Here is a 14467-nt window from a genome sequence, read left to right as displayed (position 1 = left end):
AAGACGTAGGTTGCTTTTTCTGTACACCTTCGTCTTCAACGACACATATGTTGTTTCTCCTTAGCTGAGAATCAACTACTATACTATGAGATATCTTGCCATCAGGGACCTCGTCTCTAGAAGGCAATTGACTTTCGCCTGTTGGGCACATGCCTTAAGAGAATCATCACCTCGCCTTCTGGCATCGGTGACGAACAAATTATTTGTTTAGTCTCTTGGCATAACCCTTTTAAGGCGAAGGTCACGTGACTTACTCGGGCGCTTGGACAACTTGCCTCCTACCGAACGCAGTCAGTCGGCAGCTGTCAGAGCGCCCAAGTCAGTTACGAACTTCGCTGTGGACTTAGTTCGGTTGTTCCATAACAGTCTTTTCTTCGTCCTAACGCTGCTTGTCACAGTACCCATACCATCGACACCCACCATTGAGTGTCGTGTCCTATCCACTACCGAGAAGAACTTCACTGCATGGGGATAGGAGAATGTGAGACACTTCGCTGCAGACGGATAGACCAGTATGGGTACAGGCACATCACCGAAGTCGAGAAGAGGGATAGGTCATACGACCATTCCCTCCCTTCTTTTCCTCTGAGGTAATTGCATGACTTTTCCTGCGAAGTCAAGCATCCAGGGGATGGGGATTCGTGACGCTCGATTTCGTACCGACTTCGTAGCGAAGACTCAGAACCCTTCGGTTCCTGACGATCGGTTAGAGTCCTTCACAATCCCCTCCCTAATGGACTTCACCTGCCTTCGATGCGAAGGAGATGCTGCTTTGTCCTGTGAAAGCGCGACCGCGCTTTCTGAACAAACTCGACATCCCAGGCTGAGTTTGAAGACTCTTCGTCAGCACCAAGATGACCTAGAAGTACACTCCTCGAGTTACACAAGAACTTCTCCGTGGCGCAGGTACTGAAGGCAGGGTCTGGTACAACCAGACCACTGGCACCTCCTCCTTACCTTTTGGATATTGCCCACAGGTCCTTGGATCGTTTTCCTTGGGACCCGTGGTGGCTGCTCAACACGTTGTGTAGCTAACCCAGACCTCTAGCAGCTGAACAGCATCGAGTCTGGTGTGACTGTAAGAATAGATAAGTGAATGAGAGAGTGACTGGCTTCTCCTTATCTTTTTCTCCCCCTCCCCCTCTACCTGTGGGTAGAGGGATACGGTCATCACCTTGCTGGATAAGGACGAGATGCCGGTGAGCTACTCGACAGAGCCCCATCCTATCCCTTTCACTAGGGATGGGAGCGAATATCCACCACTTCCTCCTACAAGGGGGGGGAAGTGGATGCCAACAGAGAGGACAAACCATAACTTTATGTTGCCTCTTGCAAATAGGACTTGTTCTTGTTTGCTGGTACGAAGAGATACGCTTGCCTCTCTCTTAGTACTTGGTCCAGAGGTCTGACCATTGATCCTGCGGTGCACACCCCGATCAATCGGACAGAGGCTTGGATCCCTCCCTCGCTCTTACGACCAGGGAGGCATTCCAAGGTTGGGCGAACACCAGTCTGTTCACAAAAGACTCAGATTCCTCCCACCAAGAAGTGAGTCTTCCTATTGTAAAAGGACCGAAGGTTTGTATGCCGTGTCGGAACAAATGACAATTGTTCCGATACGTAATACAAACCCTCGGTCCTTTAACAATAGGAAGGTAACTAGCGGCAGCTGGGACGGTCGTAAGCTTCGAACAAGGGGAGAACGGTAGTTAACTGCTTGTCCGATCCGTGGCGCGCGCCCGCTGCGCCCCGAGAGGTGAAGAATCACTTTTGCTTTCGCCGCGGGTGTGAAGGAGTGTTCGTCATCGCTCTCTGCCCGCTTCATCGGTCGTTATGCTTTGTTTATATTATGTTTTCTACTAATGGTTTGGTTTGACTTGAAAATGACAACTGTAAGTACACTGTTTTCATTTTCATTACTTAATTATGAATCAACATGGAGCTATCGCCGTAGAGACGGCGATTTCCGCTCTTTTCATGAATTGAACCCTTGAATTTATTGTCTCGGTGCCGAGGGGCGGGCGCACTCCGCGCCGAGTCATGTATTTTGGGCGAAAGTGTGTAATTGAAAGATGTAGGTACTCTTTTTCATTATATTTTTGCCCTGTGCGTTCGTTGCCGAGAGCTTGATTGCGCTCGGCAAGAGCCTCTTATTTTGTATGAATAGAATGCAATGAAAGTGGATTCGCAATGCAGTTTTCTTTTCATTTTCATTTATTAATTGCATCAAATTTAATTTTGGATCAATTTCCGCTCTTACCCGGGAATTAATCCTTACGATTTATTGCTGTGAAAGTGAAAATAGCAAGTGCAGTATTGTTCATTTTCATATATATTTATGATAGCATCATATTATGGATCAAGTTTTCCGCTCTTACCGGGAATTGATTTTTCCCTCTTTAAGTTCTATGAACTGAATCGCAAGTGCAGTATTCTGTTTCATTTTCATATTACTTTTCATGCTGTGCGGGGGTAGGGGAAGCGAAGGTCTGCCAGGAAGTCGTCGGAAAGCTCTCCCGCGACTCCCTTGGTATCCGATTCTTCGTCTTCTTTCCTGCCCCCCCGACCTCAGCTTCCTCGTATTTTGTTTTTGGGGTCTTCCTTCCGTTCGGGGTGGGGCATGTCTCCCCCCCCGTGCGTGAGGGACCCCTCTTACTAATCTGTCTGTGCTACCGCAGGTGCTACAGCCCGTGGGAGACGACCTTGGACAGGTATGGACCACTGCGGCTGCAGGGCGTGCCTAGCATCCACGATCTGCTGCAGAGTCTAGCGAGGTCTGGGGCGGTGACCTTGGAGTGGTCTCCACTACAACCTTCACGGCCGATTATGCTGCTTCCCCCGCTGGTCTACACTCCCCAGCTGTGTCGGTGACGCCGTCTGCCGCTTCTAGGGCCGGTCGCCGCCGTACCGAGGAGGGTATGCCGCCGCCGCCTGTGTTTCTTCGTGTTGCCTGCCCCAGACTTCCGCTGTTCCAGCAGCTCGCCCCTGGACCGGCCGCCAGTACCACGCTGGCTGCCGATGATTCTACGAGGCGATGGCTGGGCCTGCCGTACCTGTCGCTGATGTGGTTCCCGCTACTGGCTTGGCTGTCCCTTCTGTGTTTACCGCTGCCGCTGTTCCTGCCGCTCCTGAGCTGGTTGCTGTTCCTGTCGCTCCTGGTTCCTGCGCCGTCCATGCGGGTCCTGCCCATGGTGTGTCTTTCCCAGTCCCAGGTCCTTCCGGACAGGTGCAGTCAGGCCGTGTTGCTTCGGCAATAGGCCCGACTCCGGCCTGGATGGAGGACCTGACGACTGTCCTGCGTGAAGCTGACGAAGAAGAGGAAGGTGTCATCTTCGTCTTCGTCTGTTGCTGCCTCTTCCCCTTCGACTTCTAAGGCCCATAAGCCGAAGAAGAAGAAGGCTGCCTCCCCCCCTAAGAAGTCTCCTTCGGGAACTTCTAAGGGCCCGTCCCACCTCGGTGGGACGGGGGGTCCTTCTGCTGGTCCTCCTGCTCCTTCGGGAGTGGGGACCCGTCTCCCCTTCCGCCTAAGGAAGATAGATAGACGGGGACCATAGGAGTATCGGTTAGCTCTGGTACTTCCTCGCCTGGTGCTAGCGGCGATGCCGTACGCAGGTTCCGGCTCGGTCTCTCGTTCGCGGGGAGATCCCGAGTGTACGCTCTCCCTCGGGAGACCGTGCAGCCAAAGTTTCGGCGCCAGAGTTCGCTCGGCGCCAAGACCACGGCACGGAGCAGAAGGCTGGCGAGAACCGCTCAGGTGACTCTCGCCAGGCCAGCGGCCGCTCTCGCAGCGACCAGCTGGTAACCGGGTTTTGTTATTCCCCCTAAGAAGACTCCTTCGGGAACTTCGAAGGGCTCGTCACATTCCGGTGTGACGGGGGGGTTTCTTCTGCTGGTCCTCCTGTTCCTTCGGGAACGGGGTCCCGTCTCCCCTTCTGAGAAGAAGAAGAAGACGGGGACCAAGGGTGTGCTGGCTACCGCTGGTACACCCTCGCCTGGTCTTGGCAGCTCTGCTGCTAAAGCCAGGTACCGGCTCGGTTTCTCGTCCGCGAGAAGTTCCGAGTGTACGATCTCCTTTCGGGTGACCGTGCAGCCAAAGTTAAGACGCCTGAGTTCGCTCAGCGTCATGACCGAGGCACGGAGCAGAAGACTGTCGAGAGCCGCTCAGGTGACTCTCGCCAGGCCAGCGGCCGCTCTCGCAGCGACCAGCCGGTACCTCGGGTGGACGTGACGGTCTCTGACCGGCCACGGGTTGAGGCTGGGAAGAGGTCCCCCAGGGTCCCCCTCGACCGACGGTACCAGCCTCGGCTGGTACCAGCGGTTTGACGTGCCGCGATGGACGCTCACGACGGCTCACCGCGAAAGCGAGCTCTGCAGGTCACCTGACCGCCGCTCCCACAGGGACCGGGCGGATACGGTGACCAGCAGCAGCTCGTCTGACTCAGCTGGACCGGGGTCGCGTGCTCAGTCGGGCCGCTCGCCACAGGTGAGCGGCACGGCCAGGCCTGCAGATCGATCCCCACCGCGGGTTGGTGATCGGCTGCAGCCCCCCACGTACACTGGTCCTGCCAGCGAGCGGGGGGGGAGCGTCAGGTCTGTCTCTCCACTACCTTCAACTTCCTCGGGCTACACCGGGAAGAGCGAGGTAGCTAGGAGTGATCGTGAGAGGTGCGCCGCTCACGATCCCGTCACGACGCCGCACGTGCCACGTATGGTCTTAGGACCAACCAGGACGTACGCGCAAGTGATTGGAGGCGACCGTCAGGGAGAGGGGGTAGCGTCAGTTCTGTCTCTCCGATACCTTCAACTTCCTCGGCATACGCCGGGAGAGCTAGGTATATAGGAGTGATCGTGAGAGATGCGCCGCTCACGATCCCGTCACGACGCCGCAACGTGCCAGGTTGGTCTTAGGACCAACCAGGACGTACGCGCAAGTGATTGGAGGCAACTGTCAGGGATCTGTTGCTGGTCCTTCTTCTGAAGGAGGAGGGTCCTGGGAGCTGCTCTTGTTGGAGGGACTGGACGGTCCTACTCCTCAAGACGCTGTAACTTCCGAGATTCAGAGTAACTTTACCCAGGTTATTGCACTGATTCGTCAGCACAACGAACCGGGAAAGGATCGCCGCTCCCACCAGCAGAGCCCATGTCTCTGCTCGAGTCGTTTTGGGGCCCGAGAGGGAACCCAAACCGACGGTGGGTATGCCGCGATCGGAGCTTGCCGATTCTGTCTTGAACCAGAGTCTCTCGTCTCCGGACAAGAAGGCTCTCTCAGTTCTGGCCGGTCGATCAAGCTACTTCCACCTCCTCTACTGCGGACAGCGGGCGTTTCTACCGTGTCTTCGGACACCGTATTTAAATACTCCTTCGTCCTCCTGAGAGGTTTCGACCTCGACGAGGACTGGAATGAGTCGGAGGACGGTATCGGCTCTCTCCTGTCAGGTGTCGATCAGCCCCACCCAGACGACGTTCACAGTGGCGGCAGACCCTTACCTACAGTGAGAGTTCGTAACCCTCCTCGGGAAAACGTTTTTCTCCTGACGATACGTTTTCCCAGACTCTGAGAGGCCATCGCCGCAAGGCGATGGCTGCTCCTACTCTTCTCCAACTGCTAGTTCCACTGGGAGGCGAGCGAGTATCCAATTCCTCCCCCATTCTCTCCTTACGGCTACGAGGGAAAGGGGAAGGATCCTACAGAGATTTCTCTGTAGGATCCCACGTTGGGGACTGCGCTACCAGGGGGGACCTTCGGTCTACCTGACGTAAGCCCCGGTCGTTGAGGAGGGATCCTGCCCCATTCTCGATTTCTACGGGAATCGAGAGGACCACCAGCCGATATCGTTTGACGAATTCGGTGGGGGTTTCGCAGACTGCTTAGAATTCTACGGAATTTCTAGCGCATTCAGTGTTAGAGTTTCTTACGATCTCCAAACACATAGGCGAGACCACGGTCCAAAGTGAGCGAGACGAGAATCCCGATATGTTACACGATAATCGGGAACCTCGCCTATGCTCGAATTCCTGGAATTTCTAGCATTAGGAAGAAGACTGCTGCTGAAAGAAGACTATCTCACAGTAGGCGACCAACCTGGAATAGAGAAGAACGGACGGGAATATCCAGTTTGGCTGGAACTATCGTCTTAGTATTCTGTTCACCATTGAAGCTTTCCTCCTTCGAGGAAGACTTCTCCTTCACTCTCTTTAATAGAGAACAAAGGTGGTCGATCTCCAATCCTTATTTTGTTTTCTTGAAGGAAAGAATTTAGGATGGAGATCGTTGTTCAGAATCCTACAAATATACTACGTATATTAACCTCGCGACATGATTCTGCTAAGCAGTTGAATGGTCCGAGGGGTAGGCGCATATCCTGGTTATTCTACGGATTGCGACTTAGACGAAAAGTATTCTAATTGAAATGCAACCCGGGTTGCCTGCAACCTCCCAGGAGTTTCCAGTTTCAATTTATATACTTATGGTGTTGTCACAACAACACCATTTAAGCTTTTTATATTTACCGAAATTCGTTTCGCTTAAATATAATTGCTCGAGCATATCTTTTTATGCTCGGTGGTTCTAGCCGAACGCATTCCTTCGTGGAAAGGAATTACTTGGCAACTCAGGATGACGAGTCAGCGACAGCTACTGCGTATTGAATTGCCCGAGGCATTTCAGTATCAGCTGCCGCTTTGAGATAGACGGTTGTTTATGTCTTTCTCACCTGCTTTGATTGAATAACAACCGTATCTCTGCCCAACAATCACGGACTTAAGTCTCTGATTAACGGGGATTCTCGCATACATGAATGACCATCTACTGCTGTGAAACGCTAGTATTCATCGTCTTCGGTATTGCGAGAATTTTAAACAGAGATATCTATTCGACTCTCATCTTTCTGTTTAACCGCACGGTAACAGAATTCTGTAATAGTCTGCTGCATCGTATCCCGATAATGCGAATGATTTTTGCGGAATCTGAGTTTGTCCTCAAAATATCCTGTATTCGGAGGTGTACAATTGTTCATTGTTCACCCCGGATTAGCAGATGTATTGAAAGACATCGCCTACTCCCACACCTGCCAGCTCTACTTCCAAACGTTCAGCCCATGAGAAGCAGTTCTTCAAAGCGGCTCTCCCCTGTGTTCATTACTGAAGAACGCCCCGCTTTCATTGCACAACGGACAGCAATGAAATGGCGGTTAGCGTTTTCAGTCATTTGTAAGCACAGGTTTAGAATCTTGAGATTCCTTCTCTCGATTCAGCTGGAAGACGTAGGTTGCATTCATTGCCTACCTTCGTCTTCAACGTCACATAGTGTTGTTTCTCCTTAAGCTGAGATTCAACGTCTATGAGATTTTCTTGCCATCAGGGACCTTGGTCTTTTGAAGGCAATTGACTTTCGCCTTTTGAGCTTATGCATTAAGAGAATCATCGCCGCGCCGTCCGGCATCGGTGACTAACAAATATTTTATTTGTTGGTCTCTCAGCATAACTCTTTAAAGGGTGAAGGTCACGTGACTTACCCGGATGCTTGGACAACTTGCCTCTACTGATTCCGAACCAGTCAGTCGGCAGCTGTCAGAGCGCCCGAGTCAGTTACGAACTATGCTGTGGACTTAGTTCGGTTGTTCCAGAGCAATCATTACTTCGTCTTAATAGCTTGTCAGTATGAGTACTGTACATAACCAAAGTCGAGAAGAGGGATAGGTCATACGACTATTCCCTTCTTTTCGTCTTAGGTAACTGCATGACTTCTCTTGAGAAGTCAAGCACAAAGGGATGGGGATTTGTGACGCTCGATTTCGTACCGATCTTCGTAGCGAAGACTCAGAACCCTTCGGTAACTGACGATTGGTTCGAGTCCTTCACAATACCCTCCCTAATGGACTTCCCCGCCTCCGATACGAAGGCTATGCTGCTTTGTCCTGTGAAGGTGCGACGGAGCTGTCTGAAGAAACTCGACACCCAGGATGAGTGTGGACGCCTCTTCATCATTCTCTCGCGTTCCGCAAGAACTTCTCCGTGGCGCAGGTAATGAAGGCAGGCGCCTGGTCCAACCGGACCGCATGCACTCCTTCTACCTTCAGGATATTGCCCACAGTTCCTTGGATCTTTTTTCCTTTGGGAACCGTGGTGGTTGTCAACACGTTGTGTAGTTAACCCAGACCCTCGCAGGCTGAACAGCATCGAGTCCTGGTGTGACCGTAAAAGAATGGATGAGGAATGAGAGTGTGACTGGCTCCTCTTCCCATCTTTTTCTTCCCTCTACCTTTGGGTAGAGGACACGGTCGTCACCCTGCTGGGTAAGGACAAGATGCAGGTGAGCTACTCAATAGAGCACCATCCTATCCCTTTCAGTAGGGATAGGAGTAAATATCCACCACTTCCTCCAACAAGGGGGAGGAAGTGGATGCCAAATTGAGACAAACCCATCATTTTATGATTGTCTCTTGCAAACAGGAACAAGTTCTTGCTTGCTGGTACGAAGAGATACGCTTGCCTCTCTCTTAGTACTTGGCCCAGAGGTCTGACCATTGATCCTGCGGTGCACCACCCGATCAATCGGACAGAGGTTTGGATCCCTCCCTTGCTCTTACGACCAGGGAGGCACTCCAGGGTTTGGACGAACCCCAGTCTGTTCACCAAAAAGACTCAGATTCCTCCCACCAAGAAGTGAGTCTTCCTATTGTTAAAGGACCGAGGGTTTGTATTACGTATCGGAACAAATGACAATTTGTCGAAAATTGCATTTTTCCTAACTATACAAACCTGAGGTCCTTTACATATAGTCCCACCTCATGCCACCCCTCACTCTGCAACTTTTTGCATGGGCCTAAAGCAAAAGTGATTCTTCACCTCTCGGGCGGGCGGGCGCGCGCACGATCGGACAAGCAGTTAACTACCGTTCTCCCCTTGTTCGAAGCTTACGACCGTCCCAGCTGCCGCTAGTTACCTTCCTATTGTTAAAGGACCTCAGGTTTGTATAGTTAGGAAAAATGCAATTTTCGACAAATTGTCATTTTGTCCAAAATTGCATTTTTCCTAACTATACAAACCTGAGGTCCTTTTACACGTAGTCCCACCTCATGCCACCCCTCACTCTGCAGTTTTTGCTTGGGCCAAAAGCAAAAGTGATTTGTTTACCTCCCAGTCGCGCGCGCGCGCCTGTCGGACAAGCAGTTAACTACCGAACCCCTTGTTCGAAAGCTTACGACCTATCCAGCTGCCGCTAGTACCTTCCTATTGTAAAAGGACCTCAGGTTTGTATAGTTAGGAAAAATGCAATTTTGGACAAATTGTCATTTTGTGTTTTTTTGTTTTGTTTGTTTTTGTCAATTGTCCTGCGTGTATTTTGTTGTGTAAAGAAGAATGTGTGACTGAGGGTGGGTTTGGCTGCTGGAGTGATTAAATTAATGTGGGGAGGGTTTTGCCACTTGTTTTTTCTGGCTTGTGATCCCGCCACAACGTACATTCTGGCTTGTGATCCCACCACAGCGTACATTATTTCTTGTACCATGTACAATAATACACCTTATTTACAGGTATGTAGTGCATATTAGTAGTATATATGTAGTTTAAGTTAGATATTGAATGGTCCAAATTGTTGTATTTCATTGTTTATTGGTCAATTTAGCTTTTATCATAAAATTTATTGGGGTGTTTTTATAGGGCTTGGAACGAATTAGGCAATTTACATGTAAAATGTGGTTCAAGATACGAAGAAATCGGGTTACGAAGGCCGCTTCGGAACAGATTAATTTCGTATCCTCAACTACTACTGTATTAACCAGCCCTGTTGAAAGTTACAAAATTTCAGCTTGCTGATCTGGCTAGACAGCTGATAAGACCTCATCAGAGTGAAGAATTTGCTACTCGAACTGGTCAGACAGCTGATAAGGCCTTTTCACTTTATTTTTTGCTGACATGTACTTCTTTCCTTCATCTCAGCTTAATCCATAGCCCGGGTTGCTATTATTAATGAACCTCTTCCATCTGTTTCTGTCTTGACTTGTTTCATAATTGGTTAGGCAGGTGTTGGGTGAATGTCCTTTTTGGCTGCAACCATGCAAATATAGCAAGGCTTGGGATCAGCTCTAGTTTTTTTTGCAATATACATAGTAATAACAATTATGATAACTCAGATCCCTCAGATAATATGGAGGTTATGTAAAACTTTTCTGTCTCCATTTAGCTAGTCAAATTTAGGAACCATAATTCTGAGGAAGATATGTGATTACTTGCAGGAATTCTATTTCATTTGTATAATTTTTCAGTTAAATTTACGATAGAAAATATTTTGGAAAATTAATACACTTAAAATTAGCATTAAGTAATCAATAGAGGCTCAATGACATGAGCATATTCCCTGACATCTTGCAGAATTGTTGTCCAAACACTGCAATTGAATAGTCAGTGGTTTTTTATGTACATTGTTCGTATGAAGTTAGTGTCTTTAATGTGGTGTTACATAAGCAAAAACAGGTTTGAATTGCATTTTGTTTGAAATTAGAAAAAATATACTATATGTAATCTTGTGCTACGTTTGTTTGCAAGTTACTCAGAGGAACGATGAAATATGCTAGTGGGAAAATGCTTCAAGTCTTGGTTGGGTTTGGTTTCCTTCTTCTTCTGGAATCCTGCTACGGGTTTTCTGAGCATGAATTTTCTTTTCAGGATGTCCACATACACAGTTAACAGAGGGAAATGTGAACCAGCGCTTAGAAACTGTTGAACAGAGGCTGCTTTTACTTGATTTTTTGTTAGCGGAGTTAATGGCTGCTCGAATGATATCTGCAGCAAAGCCTGATCAGGGAATGACTGTAGAAATGGTAAGATTCATGACTTAATATATTACTTCTTGTATATAGGACAGGTAATGCAAGTAATCTATAAATACACTGTGCAGTTTGCGAATTGTTATGCTAATTTTTATAGTTTTTTTTATCTGATAATTATAGTAGTGTACCAAAATATTTTATAGAGATATAACTACCCAGCTTTTTACAGCGTGAAAGTGATCATGCTCGGGAACTGAAGAACATGTTGATTGTCCTTGGATTTCCAAAGCCACCTGCAAATATTACTCCACAGCAGCTGTTTGCTAAAGTTGATCAAAAGGTAAGGTGCCTTGTATTATTTTTCTAATTTTAGATATAATTTTTTTTTCCCCAGTTATAAAGTACCTCAATACTGTTTTGTAACTATGGTATGTTAATGTTCGTGTTGTCCAAGTGCAGTATCAAATCATAGGAGCTGATGACAAAATGCTTGATGAGGATTCCAGTTACTTAGTGACTGATAATATAGAAGGGATTGTTTTAAAAAGGTACATAAAGTAATCGAGTCAAAATTTGTCCTGTTGAAAACCTGCAATATAGGTAGTGTTCTAGTCACGATAATTAGTCTTATGATAATCCGATTTTACGATGGGGTTAGCAATATTTTGAAAATATTTTAAAATTTTGCTTGCAACGGGTGCAAGGAGCAGTGTACAGTACTATCAGGCAGCATGAGAGACCAAATTACAATATCCTAACATCTTTACCTCCATATCTTTATCCTATCTTCTAGTTAAATAAGTTCAAAGAAAGTAAAAGAGAAACCACTTGTTGCTAAGCCCAACCGAATCGGATAACGACAACATCCGCTTTGCTCGTATTTCAACCATCGTACGATGGTAAACAATTACCATAGGTATGGTATAAATGACTATGTAGAATTGGACTGATATATTTTTATGTAATAATTTTATTTGCTATGGATAAAAGATTGGCAAGGAAATATACTGTTAAGTTTTGTACATGAACTTCCCTGCCAGATATATACTTAGCTTAGGTCTCTGACGTCACGACAGAAAATTCAAAACTCACGGCACACGCTACAGGTAGGTCAGGTGATCTACCTTACCCGCCGCTGGGAGGCGGGTGTAAGAACCAGTCCCCCTTTCTTGTCAGATTATTTTCTGTCGCCGGCTGGACAACACCTGTTGTTCAGTCCTTACGATAGTTAAAATTCGTTCTCGTTGCCGACGATTTGGATTTTGGTGAAGTACCCTTTGTTTGTTGGCTTGGCATACGCTTTGTTCCGACACGGCATACAAACCTTCGGTCCTTTTACAATAGGAAGGTACTAGCGGCAGCTGGATAGGTCGTAAGCTTTCGAACAAGGGGTTCGGTAGTTAACTGCTTGTCCGACAGGCGCGCGCGCGCGACTGGGAGGTAAACAAATCACTTTTGCTTTCGGCCTGCTGGCGTGTGGACGTGTATCATCGCTCTCTGCCCGCTTCATCGTCGTTTGCTTTCGCATGATTGTGTTTTTCTTTTTCTAATTATCTAGTGAAACTGAATTGTAAGTACAATCATTTCATTGAATTCTTTGTGAATTAAGGATCTTGGTGTCACCACGCCCTCCGATTACCCGAGTGCCGGGACTGAAGGGCGTAAGTGCGGGAATTCATTTTCAAGAATGTCCTCGTAGTTGTATGCTCGGTGCCGAGGGCGGGAGCACTCGCTCCGAGCGTAGATTGGGTTGGAAATGTGTAGATGAAAATCGTAAGTAAGTGCTCTTTTCATTTATATTTTTTTGACCTGTATGCCCGTTGCCGAACGAATGCGCTCGGCACGGAAACTTATTTAGTATGGAAGTGGAATCGCAAGTACAGTATTCTTTTTCATTTTCATATATTATTTGATGTAGCAATACTCATTTTGGATCAGTTTCCGAGCTTACCCGGAAATTGACCTCCTTCCCCCTTTTATTTTGAATGAAGTGAAATCGCAAGTGCAGTTCTTTTTCATTTCATTTTTTATTGAGATTGCATTGTTTACTGGGATCAATGTTTCTGCTATTCCAGGGAATTGATCCTTCCCCTTTTTATTTGTATGAAGTGAAATCGCAAACACAGTAGTCTTTTCATTTTTCATATATTTTTGATTGCATCAATTCATTATGGATCAAGGTTTCCAGAAACCTTGATCCATAAAGGTAAGGAATTGATCCTTTCACCCTTGCGCTCGGTAACCTAGGGTGCTCAAATGCGCTCGATCCGAGCCCTTCTTCATTGTGAAGTGCAATCGTATGCCAAGATGCATTTTCATTTTATTATCCCTTATTTAAATTGATTGCGTCAATCTTTATTTGGTTCAAATTCCGCTCAGTCAGGGAATTGATCCTTATGCCCTTGCATTCTGGGGCACGATTGCTCTCGGGCTCTTATATTGTTGTTGGGTACATGGGTACTGTGCGGGGTGGGGTGAACGAACCCGAACCCCCCCGCTCAGCTCCCACAGTGGCCCTTCCCCTTGGGGGGGGGGAGGTTATCGGCATTCTTCTCCTCGCCCGATCCGTCGAGCGCTGGGGAGGGCGCTCGGTGCCCGATGTACAATTGTATTAGGGGTCTTCCACTCGTTCGGAGAGGGCTCATCCACCCCCCGCGCGAGGGGACTTCCCCCCCCACTCTAATCGCTACTACTGTTATTTCCGCAGGTGCTACTGCCACGAGGGTGGACCTTGGTGAGGTATGGGCGTCCTTCCATTGCAGGGCGTGCTAGTGTCAGGGGCTGCGGTTCTATGTCTGGGCCTACTCGCGGTACCCATGGAGTGGTGACCACGCAACCAGGTGACGACGTCCCTCCTCACCTGGTGTACTCGCCACCCTCACGTGGTAACAGTCTTGCCTACAGCCGCTGTGAAGTGCCGTTCGCCGCTACCGAGAGGGGGCGTGCCGCCGCCGCTCGTGGTTGCCGCGCTGCAGCGACCACACTTCCGCTGCCCTAGAGCTCGCCCCTGGACCTGCCGCCAGTACCAGGATGTTGCTGGCTGCTGCTCACTTCCTGTGTTTCCGGTGCTGCCTGCCGTACCTGCCGATTCTGGGCTGACTGTCCATGCAGTTGCTGCGCTGGCTGTCCCTGTCGTTGCTGCGCTGGCTGTCCCTGCCGTTGCTGCGCTGGCTGTCCCTACCGATGCTGTGCTGGCTGTGCCTGCTGTTCCTGAGATGCCCATACCTGCTGATGTCGTCCTGTTCGTGGTGGTACTACCCCAGACTTTGGTCTGTCTGTACAGGGTGCGTCCGGGCCCTGTGGCTTCGGCTACACAGCCCTGGCTCCGCCCGCCCTGGATAGCAGATCTTATGTCTGTCCTGAGGAAGCTGACGAGAAGAGGAGGAGGTGTCGTCGTCGTCGTCTTCATCTTCTTCATCGTCGTCGGCTGCCGCCTCTTCCCCTTCGACTTCTAAGGCTTCACAGCCGAGGAAGAAGAAGGTTGCCTCCTCCCTCCCTAGAAGTCTCCCTCGGGAGCTTCTCGGGTACCCGTTCTTCCACCTCGGTGGACGGGAGGGTTCCTTGCCGCTGGTCCTCCTGCTCCTTCGGGAGCGGGGCCCGTCTCTTCTTCCGCAAGGAAGACGACTACGGGGACCAGAGGGTACCGGCTAACAACCGGTACTTGTCCTCGCCTGGTGTCAGTGGTTCTGCCACTGCAT

At 49.1% G+C, this 14467-nt stretch overlaps 1 protein-coding gene across 1 annotated transcript in view; it reads left to right on the top strand.

Moving 5' to 3' along the window:
* Nucleotides 1-14467, top strand: part of LOC135206220 (protein FAM98A-like) — a gene marked incomplete in the record, with an annotated part of 85545 nt that overhangs the window by 8487 nt on the left and 62591 nt on the right. The window contains 2 exon segments of the mRNA XM_064237569.1: nt 10666-10820; nt 10999-11109. Coding sequence (XP_064093639.1) covers nt 10666-10820; nt 10999-11109 — 266 coding nt within the window.

Source organism: Macrobrachium nipponense, chromosome 29 (genome assembly GCF_015104395.2).
Source record: "Macrobrachium nipponense isolate FS-2020 chromosome 29, ASM1510439v2, whole genome shotgun sequence".
In the NCBI taxonomy this organism is placed as follows: domain Eukaryota; kingdom Metazoa; phylum Arthropoda; class Malacostraca; order Decapoda; family Palaemonidae; genus Macrobrachium; species Macrobrachium nipponense.
This window is presented reverse-complemented; position numbering and strand designations above follow the sequence as displayed.